Raw genomic sequence first — 14,376 nt, forward strand, 5'->3', positions numbered from 1 at the left:
AGAGAGAGAGGGCAGAGGGCAGAGAAAGAGTGGAAGAGAGAGAGAGAGAGAGAGAGAGAGAGAGAGAGAAAGAGAGAGAGAGAGAGAGAGAGAGAGAGAGAGAGAGAGAGAGAGAGAGAGAGAAGGGGGAGAGAGAGAGAGAGAGAGAAGGGGGGGAGAGAGAGAAGGGGGAGAGTAGAGAGAAGGGGGAGAGTAGAGAGAGAGACAGTTAAGTAGAAATAGGTCAGAGTCCTACATGGTGAAGGTCACATGGTGAAGGTCTACTTAGAGATTCTGCTGCTAACTCAACAACTAGATTTAAAATGGAAACTATGGACACTGGCCAAGGGTTGCGGTGGGAAAGACAAGCAACAGGAATGATTCTGTTTAATACTCAAAGCAACCATTCCCAGACAGAAACAGTAGCCTACAACATTGCTGTCTTGACAACAGTTGGCCACAAGCACTGTAAATGAGAAAAGGTACTGTAAGGAATGATAGGGGAATGTCATAAATCACACTGCAATGAAGAGGAGAGGGGTGTGCCTCAATCAGCACTTTCCCAAAGTTGACTTTCCGTTAGCACCTCACTTAATTTCTACTTCTATTTATTCAAAATGTATTTTAAACTGTATAAAGTTATACAGATAGCATCAGGAATTCTGTCACACACAGGAACCAGCGACAACGCTGAGATTTCCAAGGCAAGGAGTTAAGAGAGCGAACAGGACAGTGATAGCTGGGCTTTGACTCAGATGAAAGGCAGCAGCAGCTAGCTAGCTTAGGGTAGTGTCTGTCAGAGTGCAGCTAGTTTGTGCTGTAGGTATTAATAGCCTTGGCGGCGCCTATAGCTTAGCACTAACTTAGCATGAACACTAGCTGTTAGCCTGGAATCCTACTGAGAACCACACACCTGCTCCTAGGCAAGCCAAAACAAACAGGCCACTGTAGACTACAGATGCCATAAATGCCAAAACAATCTTAGCATGCCAAAGCAACTTAAAGTAGGTCCACAGACAGCAGACAACTTTTTACATGGTACTGTACATACAGAGTAGAGTGGACAATCAATGTTTACCAAATAGCATAGTGTTGTCTGTCGCACTGATACAGAACCCTGGGGGCCAACCCTGCTGAAAAAAAACAGAATTGACCAGCATAGGCTGGCCATGCTGGTCACCCGCCTTCACTGTGTTTTTGCTGGTTCCTTCACTGTGTTTTTGTTGGTTCTTTCACTACGTTTTTGCTGGTTCCTTCACTGTGTTTTTGCTGGTTCCTTCACTGTGTTTTTGCTGGTTCTTTCACTATGTTTTTACTGGTTCTTTCACTACGTTTTTGCTGGTTCTTTCACTACGTTTTTGCTGGTTCCTTCACTGTGTTTTTGCTGGTTCCTTCACTGTGTTTTTGCTGGTTCCTTCACTGTGTTTTTGCTGGTTCCTTCACTGTGTTTTTGCTGGTTCTTTCACTACGTTTTTGCTGGTTCCTTCACTGTGTTTTTTCTGGTTCTTTCACTATGTTTTTGCTGGTTCTTTCACTACGTTTTTGCTGGTTCCTTCACTGTGTTTTTGCTGGTTCCTTCACTGTGTTTTTGCTGGTTCCTTCACTGTGTTTTTGCTGGTTAATTCACTACGTTTTTGCTTGTTCTTTCACTACGTTTTTGCTGGTTCCTTCACTGTGTTTTTGCTGGTTCTTTCACTACGTTTTTGCTGGTTCTTTCACTACGTTTTTGCTGGTTCTTTCACTACGTTTTTGCTGGTTCTTTCACTACGTTTTTGCTGGTTCCTTCACTGTGTTCTTGCTGGTTCCTTCACTGTGTTTTTGCTGGTTCTTTCACTACGTTTTTGCTGGTTCCTTCACTGTGTTTTTGCTGGTTCCTTCACTGTGTTTTTGCTGGTTCTTTCACTACGTTTTTGCTGGTTCCTTCACTGTGTTTTTGCTGGTTCTTTCACTACGTTTTTGCTGGTTCTTTAACTACGTTTTTGCTGGTTCTTTCACTATGTTTTTGCTGGTTCTTTCACTACGTTTTTGCTGGTTCCTTCACTGTGTTTTTGCTGGTTCCTTCACTGTGTTTTTGCTGGTTCTTTCACTACGTTTTTGCTGGTTCCTTCACTGTGTTTTTTCTGGTTCTTTCACTATGTTTTTGCTGGTTCTTTCACTACGTTTTTGCTGGTTCCTTCACTGTGTTTTTGCTGGTTCCTTCACTGTGTTTTTGCTGGTTCCTTCACTGTGTTTTTGCTGGTTAATTCACTACGTTTTTGCTTGTTCTTTCACTACGTTTTTGCTGGTTCCTTCACTGTGTTTTTGCTGGTTCTTTCACTACGTTTTTGCTGGTTCTTTCACTACGTTTTTGCTGGTTCTTTCACTATGTTTTTGCTGGTTCTTTCACTACGTTTTTGCTGGTTCCTTCACTGTGTTCTTGCTGGTTCCTTCACTGTGTTTTTGCTGGTTCTTTCACTACGTTTTTGCTGGTTCCTTCACTGTGTTTTTGCTGGTTCCTTCACTGTGTTTTTGCTGGTTCTTTCACTACGTTTTTGCTGGTTCCTTCACTGTGTTTTTGCTGGTTCTTTCACTGTGTTTTTGCTGGTTCTTTCACTACGTTTTTGCTGGTTCTTTCACTGCGTTTTTGCTGGTTCTTTCACTACGTTTTTGCTGGTTCTTTCACTATGTTTTTGCTGGTTCTTTCACTACGTTTTTGCTGGTTCCTTCACTGTGTTCTTGCTGGTTCCTTCACTGTGTTTTTGCTGGTTCTTTCACTACGTTTTTGCTGGTTCCTTCACTGTGTTTTTGCTGGTTCCTTCACTGTGTTTTTGCTGGTTCTTTCACTACGTTTTTGCTGGTTCCTTCACTGTGTTTTTGCTGGTTCTTTCACTGTGTTTTTGCTGGTTCTTTCACTACGTTTTTGCTGGTTCTTTCACTACGTGTTTGCTGGTTCTTTCACTATGTTTTTGCTGGTTCCTTCACTACGTTTTTGCTGGTTCCTTCACTGTGTTTTTGCTGGTTCTTTCACTGTGTTTTTGCTGGTTCTTTCACTACGTTTTTGCTGGTTCTTTCACTACGTGTTTGCTGGTTCTTTCACTATGTTTTTGCTGGTTCCTTCACTGTTTTTTTGCTGGTTCCTTCACTGTGTTTTTGCTGGTTCCTTCACTGTGTTTTTGCTGGTTCCTTCACTGTGTTTTTGCTGGTTCTTTCACTACGTTTTTGCTGGTTCCTTCACTGTGTTTTTGCTGGTTCCTTCACTACGTTTTTGCTGGTTCTGTCACTATGTTTTTGCTGGTTCCTTCACTGTGTTTTTGCTGGTTCCTTCACTGTGTTTTTGCTGGTTCCTTCACTGTGTTTTTGCTGGTTCCTTCACTGTGTTTTTGCTGGTGGCAAGCCTTCACTATGTTTTGTACACTGGTGACCAGCATACCAGTATGTGTTTTGGACACTAGTGACCAGCATACCAGCATCAAAGTGCTTTATTATTTAAGACAGTCCATTATATACAGTGAGCACCATAATTCATTGGACAGTGACCATTTTTTTCATACATATCGGATGAACCGTTTAGAAATGACAGCACCTTTTGTACATGGTCCCCCCCATTTTAAGGTACTACAAGTATTTGTTGAATTGGCTTCACAGATGTGTGTCGTTAGGCAGGTGTATTCATTGGTGTCGTTAGTGAATGCAGGAGAGCTGTTGATGAAGAGTATTGATTCTAGACTTTGCTGTTGCCTTTGTAGGTTGTTGTTGGGGTGTGACAACATGAGGAAGACAGCAGTGTCGATGCAAATGAAGCTGGCCGTCATAAGGCTCAGAAATGAAAATCAATCAATCGGGAACCTTGCGAAAACCCTGGGCATGCCCAAGTCAGCAGTTTGGTTCATCATTAACAAGAAAAAAACAACCGGTGAACTCAATTATGTCAAAAGACCCGGTAGACTGAGGAAGACCACTGTAGTGGATGAATGCTCTCTATGGTGAAGAAACCACCCCCTGACAACAGTTCAACAGATCAAAAACACTATTCTGGATGTAGGTGTAGATGTGTCAAAGTCTACCATACGTATAAGACTACACCAGCAGGACTACAGAGGGTACACTACAAGATGCAAACCACTGATAAGCCTGAAGAATAGAAAGGCCAGATTACAGTTGGCTAAAAAGCACCTAAAAGAGCCCCAAGAGTTCTGGAAAAAAGTATTGTGGACAGATGAGACAAAGATTAACATGTACCAGAGTGATGGAAAGAGGAAAGTGTGGAGAAAAAAAAGACATGCCCATGATCCAAAGCATACCACCTCATCCGTGAAACATGGTGGAGGGGGTGTTATGGCTTGGGCCTGTATGGCTGCCAGTGGAACAGGCTCACTTGTCTTCATCGATGATGTGACTGCAGACAGAAGTAGAACAATGAATTCTGAAGTCTACAGAAATATTTTATCTGCTCAGATAAAACCAAATGCCTCCAAACTCATTGGACGGCACTTCATCATGCAACAAGACAATGACCCTAAACATACTTCTAGAGCAACGAAAGGGTTTTTGATGGCCAAAAAATCTCATATCCTTGACTGGCCGAGTCAATCACTGGATCAGAATCCAATTGAACATGCATTTTACATGCTGAAGAGGAGACTGAAGGCAATAAGTCCCCGAAACAAGCAGGAACTGAAGATGGCTGCAGTACAGGCCTGACAGAGCATCACCAGGGAAGATGCCTAGCGTCTGGTGATGTCGATGCATCGCAGACTTCAAGCAGTCATTGCATGCAAAGGATATGCGACCAAATATTAACAATGACTACTTTATTCTACATTATGTTAAACTGTCCAGTGTTTTTTGATGCCCGAAAATGGGGGGGGGGACTATGTACAAAAGCTTCTATAATTTCTAAACGGTTAATCCGATATGTATGAAAATACCCTCAAATTAAAGCTGACAGTCTGCACTTCCCCCTCATTGTCATTGTATCCTTTCAAACTCAAAGTGCTAGTGTACAGAACCAAAATAACAAAAAAATGGTCACTGTCCAATGAATTATGGTGCTCACTGTATATCATAAGCCTTACTTTGAGGGCCCAGTTTTTCCCTAATACAGTGGCTACATCAGGCCTGCAAGTCACATTATGCTGGCTTGTAAAGTGATGTTTAATTCCTATTGGAATCCAGCCAGAGTGGGAATATCCAACAATTTAAAGTTTTATTTACCCACAATCAGCATTCAGAATGACTGCCAAGGTTAAACTACCTAAATCAGGGGTATCAAAAATACGGCCCGGGGGGGTCCAATCCGGCCCACGGGTGGTTTGAGTAAAAAAAATATATATATACAGTGGGGCAAAAAAGTATTTAGTCAGCCACCAATTGTGCAAGTTCTCCCACTTAAAAAGATGAGAGAGACCTGATGAGAGAGACCTAATTTTCATCATAGGTACACTTCAACTATGACAGACAAAATTATCCAGAAATTATCCAGAAAATCACAATGTAGGATTTTTAATGAATTTATTTGCAAATTATGGTGGAAAATAGTATTTGCAACTTATTATTTGGACGTTTTCACTTAGGGGTGTACTCACTTTTGTTGCCAGCGGTTTAGACATGAATGGCTGTGTGTTGAGTTATTTTGAGAGGACAGTAAATTTACACTGTTATACAAGCTGTACACTCACTACTTTACACTGTAGCAAAGTGTCATTTCTTCAGTGTTGTCACATGAAAAGATATACTCAAATATTTACAAAAATGTGAGGGGTGTACTCACTTTAGTGATATACTGTTTATATATATATATATATATATATATATATATATATATATATATATATATATATATATATATATATATATATATATATATAGTATATGCATAAACAAACCAACAAAGTCAATATGGTTATAAGAAATGATAAGGGAATGTGCCCTAGTGGGCTAAACCGGCATCGCGGCTTGGTGGACAAAACGGGGAGTTGGGGTCAGCTGAGAAGTCACTACAGAGTTGATAATTATAACAATTGAAATGCTAATCCTTTGCACATGACCGCTCACTCATTCGGGAACAATTGCAATCAATATATATATATTTACGCTCAGTGTGTCGTCTTGATCGCTGTTGAAAAGTTGTTTCTTTTGTAGAATTGTCCGTCTCTCTCTCTCTCTGGCATGGTTATAGTGGATAGTTCAGAGTGACATTCATTCATGTTGCTGTAGAATGGATGTTTCGGTGGTTGTCGTTCTTCGCGTTCAATGATACCTTATTCCTAGCTGCAGACTAGTAATTAATATCAAAGACTTGTTCTTATTCTGTTGGTATCGATAGTCTAAACGTTTAACCACTTGGTATGGTTAAAATATTCAGCAATGATCTACAACCTTTGTACTCCCGTGATTGAGAGAAACATGGTCTACTTGAGAATTTCTCAAAGTTGGATTTTATTCGGAATTGCAGAAAAGGGGCTGTCCCAGGATGCCTGACCCTAACGGGCTCATGGGTGGTCCTCTGATTTAGTTAAACTCAAAAGGGAATTGGGAGATTCCTTCATTAAACAGTCCAAAATCACATTCCACAATTATACAAACAGTATCATACTCACTCATTCATCTTATACAACAATTAGATGTAAAACTCATATTTGAGGCTATTATATAAACAGCGTTATGGTAATGTGGCCACACCGTCTCCCATGAGCTTCCCCAAGTTGTAACAAACGGACCAGTTCATAGCTGGATTCTTCACCGATCTTTTATACCTTCTCCGGAACATGAAATTTGTTCGGACCTCCAGTTCTGTGAGGTGGAAGAAATTCCTTTGTTCTCTATGAAACTTCACTCTCTCTCTATACTGTGTGGCCATGAGGCAGGGTCTTCTCCTCAGGAATTTACGACCTCTCTCTGACCACAGCAGCCTAGTTGAAGGAGGCAAGGAGGAGGCAGGGAGAGGGGGATGGGGATGGGGCTTGCTGTACCCAAAGAGGGCAACGACATGACACCAGCATAAACTGGTCACCAGCATAAACTTGTCACCAACATACCAGCATGAGCTGGTCACCAGCATCACCAGCTTGACCAGCTGGTCGGCCAGCCTAACCAGCTTGTAGACCAGTTTGAACAGCATAGACCACCATGGACCAGCATGGGCCAGCTTGAAATTTAGGCTGGTCTACACTGTTTTATTCAGCACGGAACATACTGTACAAGAAATACAAGGTATTGTATGACTATTCATCATACAGTAAGAAGACAAGTGGTCTTCCCATGGCTAGCACAGGGCTGTCTCTGAACCACTTGAGGCCACATATTTACCATGAAGCTACAATTCTGGCAAACAAAGCAGACACCACATGCCTTCCATACAACATAGAGCTGTCATTGATCAACAACACCTTGAGGCCATACGAGTTACAAAAGGGGGAAAAGGGGAAAACAATAAATGTTTTTTGATTGACAGGGTATTCATTTATCTTACGTAAGTACAGTTGAAGAATAGATCATGTAACTATCAAATCATTAAGACTGACTGCTCTCATTACATGAAACATAAAAATAACTTCCATGCCTGCTCACCTGTTTGTTGTTGTCACTGTGGGGCCTCTTGATGGAGACAAAATGGCGGATTTTACTGTAAAGAGATGGAAAGCAAAGCATATTAGATTGGGAACCATCTTTGTGTAACTACCAGTTGCACAAGCAGTTATCAATCCAAGGTGGAAGACCATACAATAGCCTGCCAGTCCCCAGTGCAATAAAGTTAAGATGCCTGGCTCCTTATAGAGGAAGTGATGTCAGTGATTTACCCTCCCTGGCCAATCACAGGCGTAATCTTGACGTGCTGCTGTATGCTGTCACCTGACTTCCTCCTGGCGTAGTAGATCCCCTGCCACTCCTAGAGACAACATAGTCGGAACATACAGTCAGACAACAATATAACATTCATACAATGAAGAAATGACAGTCAGACAACTGGACAGAAAACATTACACAAATATAAAGAATGGATGGATGGTCTTCAACCAGGTGTTGAGGTATTGGGTCTCTCGCAGGATCTCTCACTTCCACTGTGGCTCAGTTTCAGAAGCTCACCTTTCCTTTCTTGATGCAGGTGTTGATGGTGTCTAGAAGATCTGCTCGGTTCTTGTCACTCTTGGGGAGTTCTGTCAGCTCTTTCCCTATTAACTCTCCTTTGTGGTATCCCATCATGTGCTCAAACGCTGGGTTCACGTACTGGTGGCGTGGGAGCGAGATGGATAAGAATGATTTGTTTTTATTTCACAGATTACCTAAACAACCCATAAATGTCAAGAGATACATTGTGTTTCAGTGTGGCTGAATGACTGTGTGTTTGTGTGTGTTTGTGTACCTGTATCACATGGTCTTCACTGGTGATCTCCACAGCCTCCTGACAGTGGTCCAGAGCAGTGAAGACTGAGTTGCACGCCCTGAGGGAGAGAAGAGAGCTGTTTAATCATACTATGTGTGTGTGTGTGTGTGTGTGTGTGTGTGTGTGTGTGTAGGTTGGTTCTTCTATCCTTGTGAGGACCTAAAATCCCCACAAGGATAGTAAAACAAGGAAAGTTCTCCCTCCTGGGGATATTTCCTAAGTCCCCATGAGGACAATGGCTATTTTAATCTTAAGGGTTAGGTTTAGGGTTAGAACTAGGGTTAGGTGTTAGGGAAAATAGGATTTTGAATGGAAAACGAGGATACGAGGATAGAAGAACTTAATGTGTGTGTGTGTGTGTGTGTGAGGACCAATGTACCTGAGTTTGAACTGGCAGCGCACCTCTCCATGTTCTATCTGGAGCAATTCGTTATAGCAGGCAGAGACACTAATGTTCTCCACATACCTCTGACCAGAGCGATAGAGAGAGAGAGAGAAACATGAGCAACACAGTGTACTGTACAGTGTGTAGTCTGCGGATGTGATCTCTGCCTGGGTTCTGAGCTCTGAGGCCTTTCACCCTACATATCTTGGAGGTAGGGCATGTGATGAGAACTGTGACCTGCTGTACAGTACAGTACAGTACAGTAGGTAAACACTGCATGTGTTTATAAGATGAGCCAGCTGACTGACTGACTGATTCAGCAGATGGATGATAGGATAGCATGCTGAGTGTTTTAAGTTGCCTGGCTGAGTTCACTTTACAGAGTCACAGAGGAGTTGGTGGTGGCAGATGTCATGCCATATAAAGGCATGTCCTCTTTTCCTCCTATAGTACATAGAGAACATATAAGGAGGAAGAAGGGAACATATAAGGAGAAGAGTACATACTCTGCTGAATCCAGCGCAGAGTAGAGAACGAACAGACGGCTCCTCCTGATCTAAAGGCCTATAGAGAAAGAAGAGCATAAACAGCACACACTATGACATTATCACCATCAGCCCACCCACATAAGATATACACCACATATCATTATAGAATACACACACGTGTATGACATTATCATCATCAGTGAGGAAACATATCTGTGTTTGTTTACTGTTGTTTGGTGTTTGTGTATGTAACTTGAGTTGTGAGTTGCGGGAAAAAATCCTCTTGAAGGGCAAATAAACACCATCAATCAATTACGATGTATACATACGTCTGTGGCACAACGGCCAGAAGGACTGTGTGTTCTGAGGGCTTTGTGGCACGGACCAACCTGGATCAACAACACAATAGAAAAACACATCAAAATATAACAGATTGATAAAAAGAAGCATTCAAAATCCTGCAGGTGGCGAGAACAGCATTTTCAAATACAGTGCCTTCAGAAAGTATTCACTCCCCTTGACTTTTTCCACATTTTGTTGTGTTACAAAGTGAGAGTAAAATGGATGTAATTGTACTTTTTTTGTCAAAGATCTATACAAAATACTCTGTAATGGCAAAGTGTAAGAAAACTTTTTTGAAACATTTATGGAAAATAAAACTCTAATATATCTTGATTAGATAAGTATTCAACCCCCTGAGACTTTGGCTGTGATTACAGCTGTGAGTCTTTCTGGGTAATTCTCTAAGTGCTTTGCACACGTGGATTGTACAACACTTGCCCATTATCCTTTAAAACATTCTTCAAGTGCTGTCAAGTTGGTTGTTGATCATAGCTAGACAGCCATGTTTATGTCTTGCCATACATTTTCAAGCTGATTTAAGTCAAAACTGTAACTAGGACACTCAGGAACATTCAATGTCGTCTTGGTAAGCAACTCCAGTGTATATTTGGCCTTGTGTTTTAGGTAATTGTTCTGGTGAAAGGAGAATTCATCTCCCAGTGTCTGTTGGAAAGCAGACTGAACCAAGTTTTCCTCTAGGATTTTGTCTGTGCTTAGCTCTATTCCATTTATTTTTATCTTAAAAAACTCCCTAGTCCTTGCCGACGACAAGCATACCCATAACATGATTAAGCCACCACCATGCTTGAAAATATGAAGAGTGGTACTGTCACGAATCCCGCCGAAGATGGTGCCTCTTCCTGTTCGGGCGGCGGTCGTCGTCGCCGGCCTACTAGCTGCCACCGATCCCCTTTTCTGTTTCATTTAGTTGTGTCTGATTAGTTGCACCTGTTTCGTGTTTAGGTTTGGTTGTGGGCTATTTAAACCCAGTAGGCCCACCGGCTTTTGTGCGGGCTTGTTTTTCTGTTGATGGTGTGTGATTATTTTGTGGTATTTATTTTTCCGGTCAGTTGCGTCCTGTTGTTTGGACTTGGTCTTTACATGCCCTTGTGTGTGTGGCGTGACCGTCTCTCTGGGTTTTGAAAAATACAAATCTACATCTTGTGAACTACCCTGCTCTCTGCGCCTGACTTCTCCACCCACTACTCATAGAAGCCGTGACAGGTACTCAGTGATGTGTTGTGTTGGATTTGCACCAAGCATAAGGCTTTTGTATTCAGGACAAAAAGTTCATTTCTCTGCCACATATTTTGCAGTATTAGTTTAGTGCCTTATTGAAAACAGGATGCCTTTATTCTGTTTTTATTCTGTACAGGCTTCCTTCTTTTCACTCTGTCATTTATGTTTGTATTGTGGAATAACTACAATGTTGTTGATCCATCCTCAGATTTCTCAAAATCACCATTGGCCTCATGGTGAAATCCCTGAGTGGTTTCCTTCCTCTCCGGCAACTGAGTAATGAAGGGTGCCTGTATCTTTGTAGTGACTGGTTGTTTTGAGACACCATCCAAAGTGTAATTAATAACTGCAGCATGCTCGAAGAGATGTTCAATGTCTGTTTTGTTTTTTTACCCATCTACCAATCTCCCACTATGATCAATTGGCTACATAGCTGATGCCTGCTGGACTGTCCATTAATCACGGTACTCCATTCTGTTTATTTATTTTTTATCTGTCGGCCCCAGCCGCAAACTCAGGCTCTGTGTGTAGTTAATCCGACCCTCTCTGCCTAGTCATCGCCATTTTACCTGCTGTTGTTGTGTTAGCTGATTAGCTGTTGTTGTCTCACCTGTTGTTTTAGCTAGCTCTCGCAATCAATACCTGCGATTACTTTATGCATCGCTGTATGTCTCTCTCAAATGTCAATATGCCTTGTATACTGTTGTTCAGGTTAGTTATCATTGTTTTAGTTTACAATGGAGCCCCTAGTTCATACCTCTGATACCTCCTTTGTCCCACCTCCCACACATGCAGTGACCTCACCCATTATAACCAGCATGTCCAGAGATACAACCTCTCTTATCATAACCCAGTACCTGGGCTTACAGTGCCTTGTGAAAGTATTCGTCCCCCTTGAACTTTGCGACCTTTTGCCACATTTCAGGCTTCAAACATAAAGATATAAAACTGTATTTTTTTGTGAAGAATCAACAACAAGTGGGACACAATCATGAAGTGGAACGACATTTATTGGATATTTCAAACTTTTTTAACAAATCAAAAACGGAAAAATTGGGTGTGCAAAATTATTCAGCCCCCTTAAGTTAATACTTTGTAGCGCCACCTTTTGCTGCGATTACAGCTGTAAGTCGCTTGGGGTATGTCTCTATCAGTTTTGCACATCGAGAGACTGAAATTGTTTCCCATTCCTCCTTGCAAAACAGCTCGAGCTCAGTGAGGTTGGATGGAGAGCATTTGTGAACAGCAGTTTTCAGTTCTTTCCACAGATTCTCGATTGGATTCAGGTCTGGACTTTGACTTGGCCATTCTAACACCTGGATATGTTTATTTTTGAACCATTCCATTGTAGACTTTGCTTTATGTTTTGGATCATTGTCTTGTTGGAAGACAAATCTCCGTCCCAGTCTCAGGTCTTTTGCAGACTCCATCAGGTTTTCTTCCAGAATGGTCCTGTATTTGGCTCCATCCATCTTCCCATCAATTTGAACCATCTTCCCTGACCCTGCTGAAGAAAAGCAGGCCCAAACCATGATGCTGCCACCACCATGTTTGACAGTGGGGATGGTGTGTTCAGGGTGATGAGCTGTGTTGCTTTTACGCCAAACATAACATTTTGCATTGTTGCCAAAAAGTTCAATTTTGGTTTAATCTGACCAGAGCACCTTCTTCCACATGTTTGGTGTGTCTCCCAGGTGGCTTGTGGCAAACTTTAAACAACACTTTTTATGGATATCTTTAAGAAATGGCTTTCTTCTTGCCACTCTTCCATAAAGGCCAGATTTGTGCAATATACGACTGATTGTTGTCCTATGGACAGAGTCTCCCACCTCAGCTGTAGATCTCTGCAGTTCATCCAGAGTGATCATGGGCCTCTTGGCTGCATCTCTGATCAGTCTTCTCCTTGTATGAGCTGAAAGTTTAGAGGGACGGCCAGGTCTTGGTAGATTTGCAATGGTCTGATACTCCTTCCATTTCAATATTATCACTTGCACAGTGCTCCTTGGGATGTTTAAAGCTTGGGAAATCTTTTTGTACCCAAATCCGGCTTTAAACTTCTTCACAACAGTATCTCGGACCTGCCTGGTGTGTTCCTTGTTCTTCATGATGCTCTCTGCGCTTTTAACGGACCTCTGAGACTATCACAGTGCAGTTGCATTTATACAGAGACTTGATTACACACAGGTGGATTGTATTTATCATCATTAGTCATTTAGGTCAACATTGGATCATTCAGAGATCCTCACTGAACTTCTGGAGAGAGTTTGCTGCACTGAAAGTAAAGGGGCTGAATAATTTTGCACGCCCAATTTTTCAGTTTTTGATTTGTTAAAAAAGTTTGAAATATCCAATAAATGTCGTTCCACTTCATGATTGTGTCCCACTTGTTGTTGATTCTTCACTAAAAAATACAGTTTTATATCTTTATGTTTGAAACCTGAAATGTGGCAAAAGGTCGCAAAGTTCAAGGGGGCCGAATACTTTCGCAAGGCACTGTACCTCCGCTGTACCCGCACCCCACCATACCCCTGTCTGCACATTATGCCCTGAATATATTCTACCACGCCCAGAAATCTGCTCCTTTTATTCTTTGTCCCCAACGCTCTAGGCGACCAGTTTTGATAGCCTTTCTCCGCATCCTCATCCTACTCCAAACCCTGATGTCCTTGCCGTGTCTGAAACCTGGCTTAGGAAGGCCACCAAAAATTCTGAGATTTCCATACCCAACTATAACATTTTCCGTCAAGATAGAACTGCCAAAGGGGGAGGAGTTGCATTCTACTGCAGAGATAGCCTGCAAAGTAATGTCATACTTTCCAGGTCCATACCCAAACAGTTTGAACTTCTAATTTTAAAAATGAATCTCTCCAGAAATAAGTTTCTCACTGTTGCCGCCTGCTACCGACCCCCCTCAGCTCCCAGCTGTGCCCTGGACACCATTTGTGAATTGATCGCCCCCCATCTAGCTTCAGTTTGCTCTGTTAGGTGACCTAAACTGGGATATGCTTAACACCTCGGCAGTCCTACAATCTAAGCTAGATGCCCTCAATCTCACACAAATCATCAAGGAACCCACCAGGTACAACCCTAAATCCGTAAATATGGGCACCCTCATAGACATTATCCTGACCAACTTGCCCTCCAAATACACCTCCGCTGTCTTCAATCAGGATCTCAGCGATCACTGCCTCATTGCCTGTATCCGATACGGGTCCGCGATCAAACGACCACCCCTCATCACTGTCAAACGCTCCATAAAACACTTCTGCGAGCAGGCCTTTCTAATCGACCTGGCCCGGGTATCCTGGAAGGATATTGACCTCATCCCATCAGTTGAAGATGCCTGGTCATTCTTTAAAAGTAACTTCCTCACCATCTTAAATAAGCATGCTCCGTTCAAAAAATGCAGAACTAAGAACAGATATAGCCCTTGGTTCACTCAAGACCTGACTGCCCTCGGCCAGCACAAAAACATCCTGTGGCGGACTGCAATAGCATCGAATAGTCCCCGCGATATGCAACTGTTCAGGGAAGTCAGTAACCAATACACACAGTCAGTCAGGTAAGCAAAGGCCAGCTTT

At 42.2% G+C, this 14,376-nt stretch overlaps 1 protein-coding gene across 2 annotated transcripts in view; it reads right to left on the reverse strand.

Moving 5' to 3' along the window:
- The window catches only part of pde8b (phosphodiesterase 8B), a 96,183-nt gene that overhangs the window by 27,520 nt on the left and 54,287 nt on the right, over positions 1-14,376 (reverse strand). For both annotated transcript variants that reach the window (XM_036977078.1, XM_036977077.1), the window contains exons 4-10: positions 9,544-9,603; positions 9,233-9,290; positions 8,721-8,809; positions 8,321-8,399; positions 8,044-8,184; positions 7,758-7,846; positions 7,528-7,582 (exon numbers count right to left, since the gene is read on the reverse strand). In XM_036977078.1, coding sequence (XP_036832973.1) covers positions 7,528-7,582; positions 7,758-7,846; positions 8,044-8,184; positions 8,321-8,399; positions 8,721-8,809; positions 9,233-9,290; positions 9,544-9,603 — 571 coding nt within the window. The remainder of the gene's footprint in view (positions 1-7,527; positions 7,583-7,757; positions 7,847-8,043; positions 8,185-8,320; positions 8,400-8,720; positions 8,810-9,232; positions 9,291-9,543; positions 9,604-14,376) is intronic.

Source organism: Oncorhynchus mykiss, chromosome 5 (assembly GCF_013265735.2).
Source record: "Oncorhynchus mykiss isolate Arlee chromosome 5, USDA_OmykA_1.1, whole genome shotgun sequence".
NCBI lineage: Eukaryota > Metazoa > Chordata > Actinopteri > Salmoniformes > Salmonidae > Oncorhynchus > Oncorhynchus mykiss.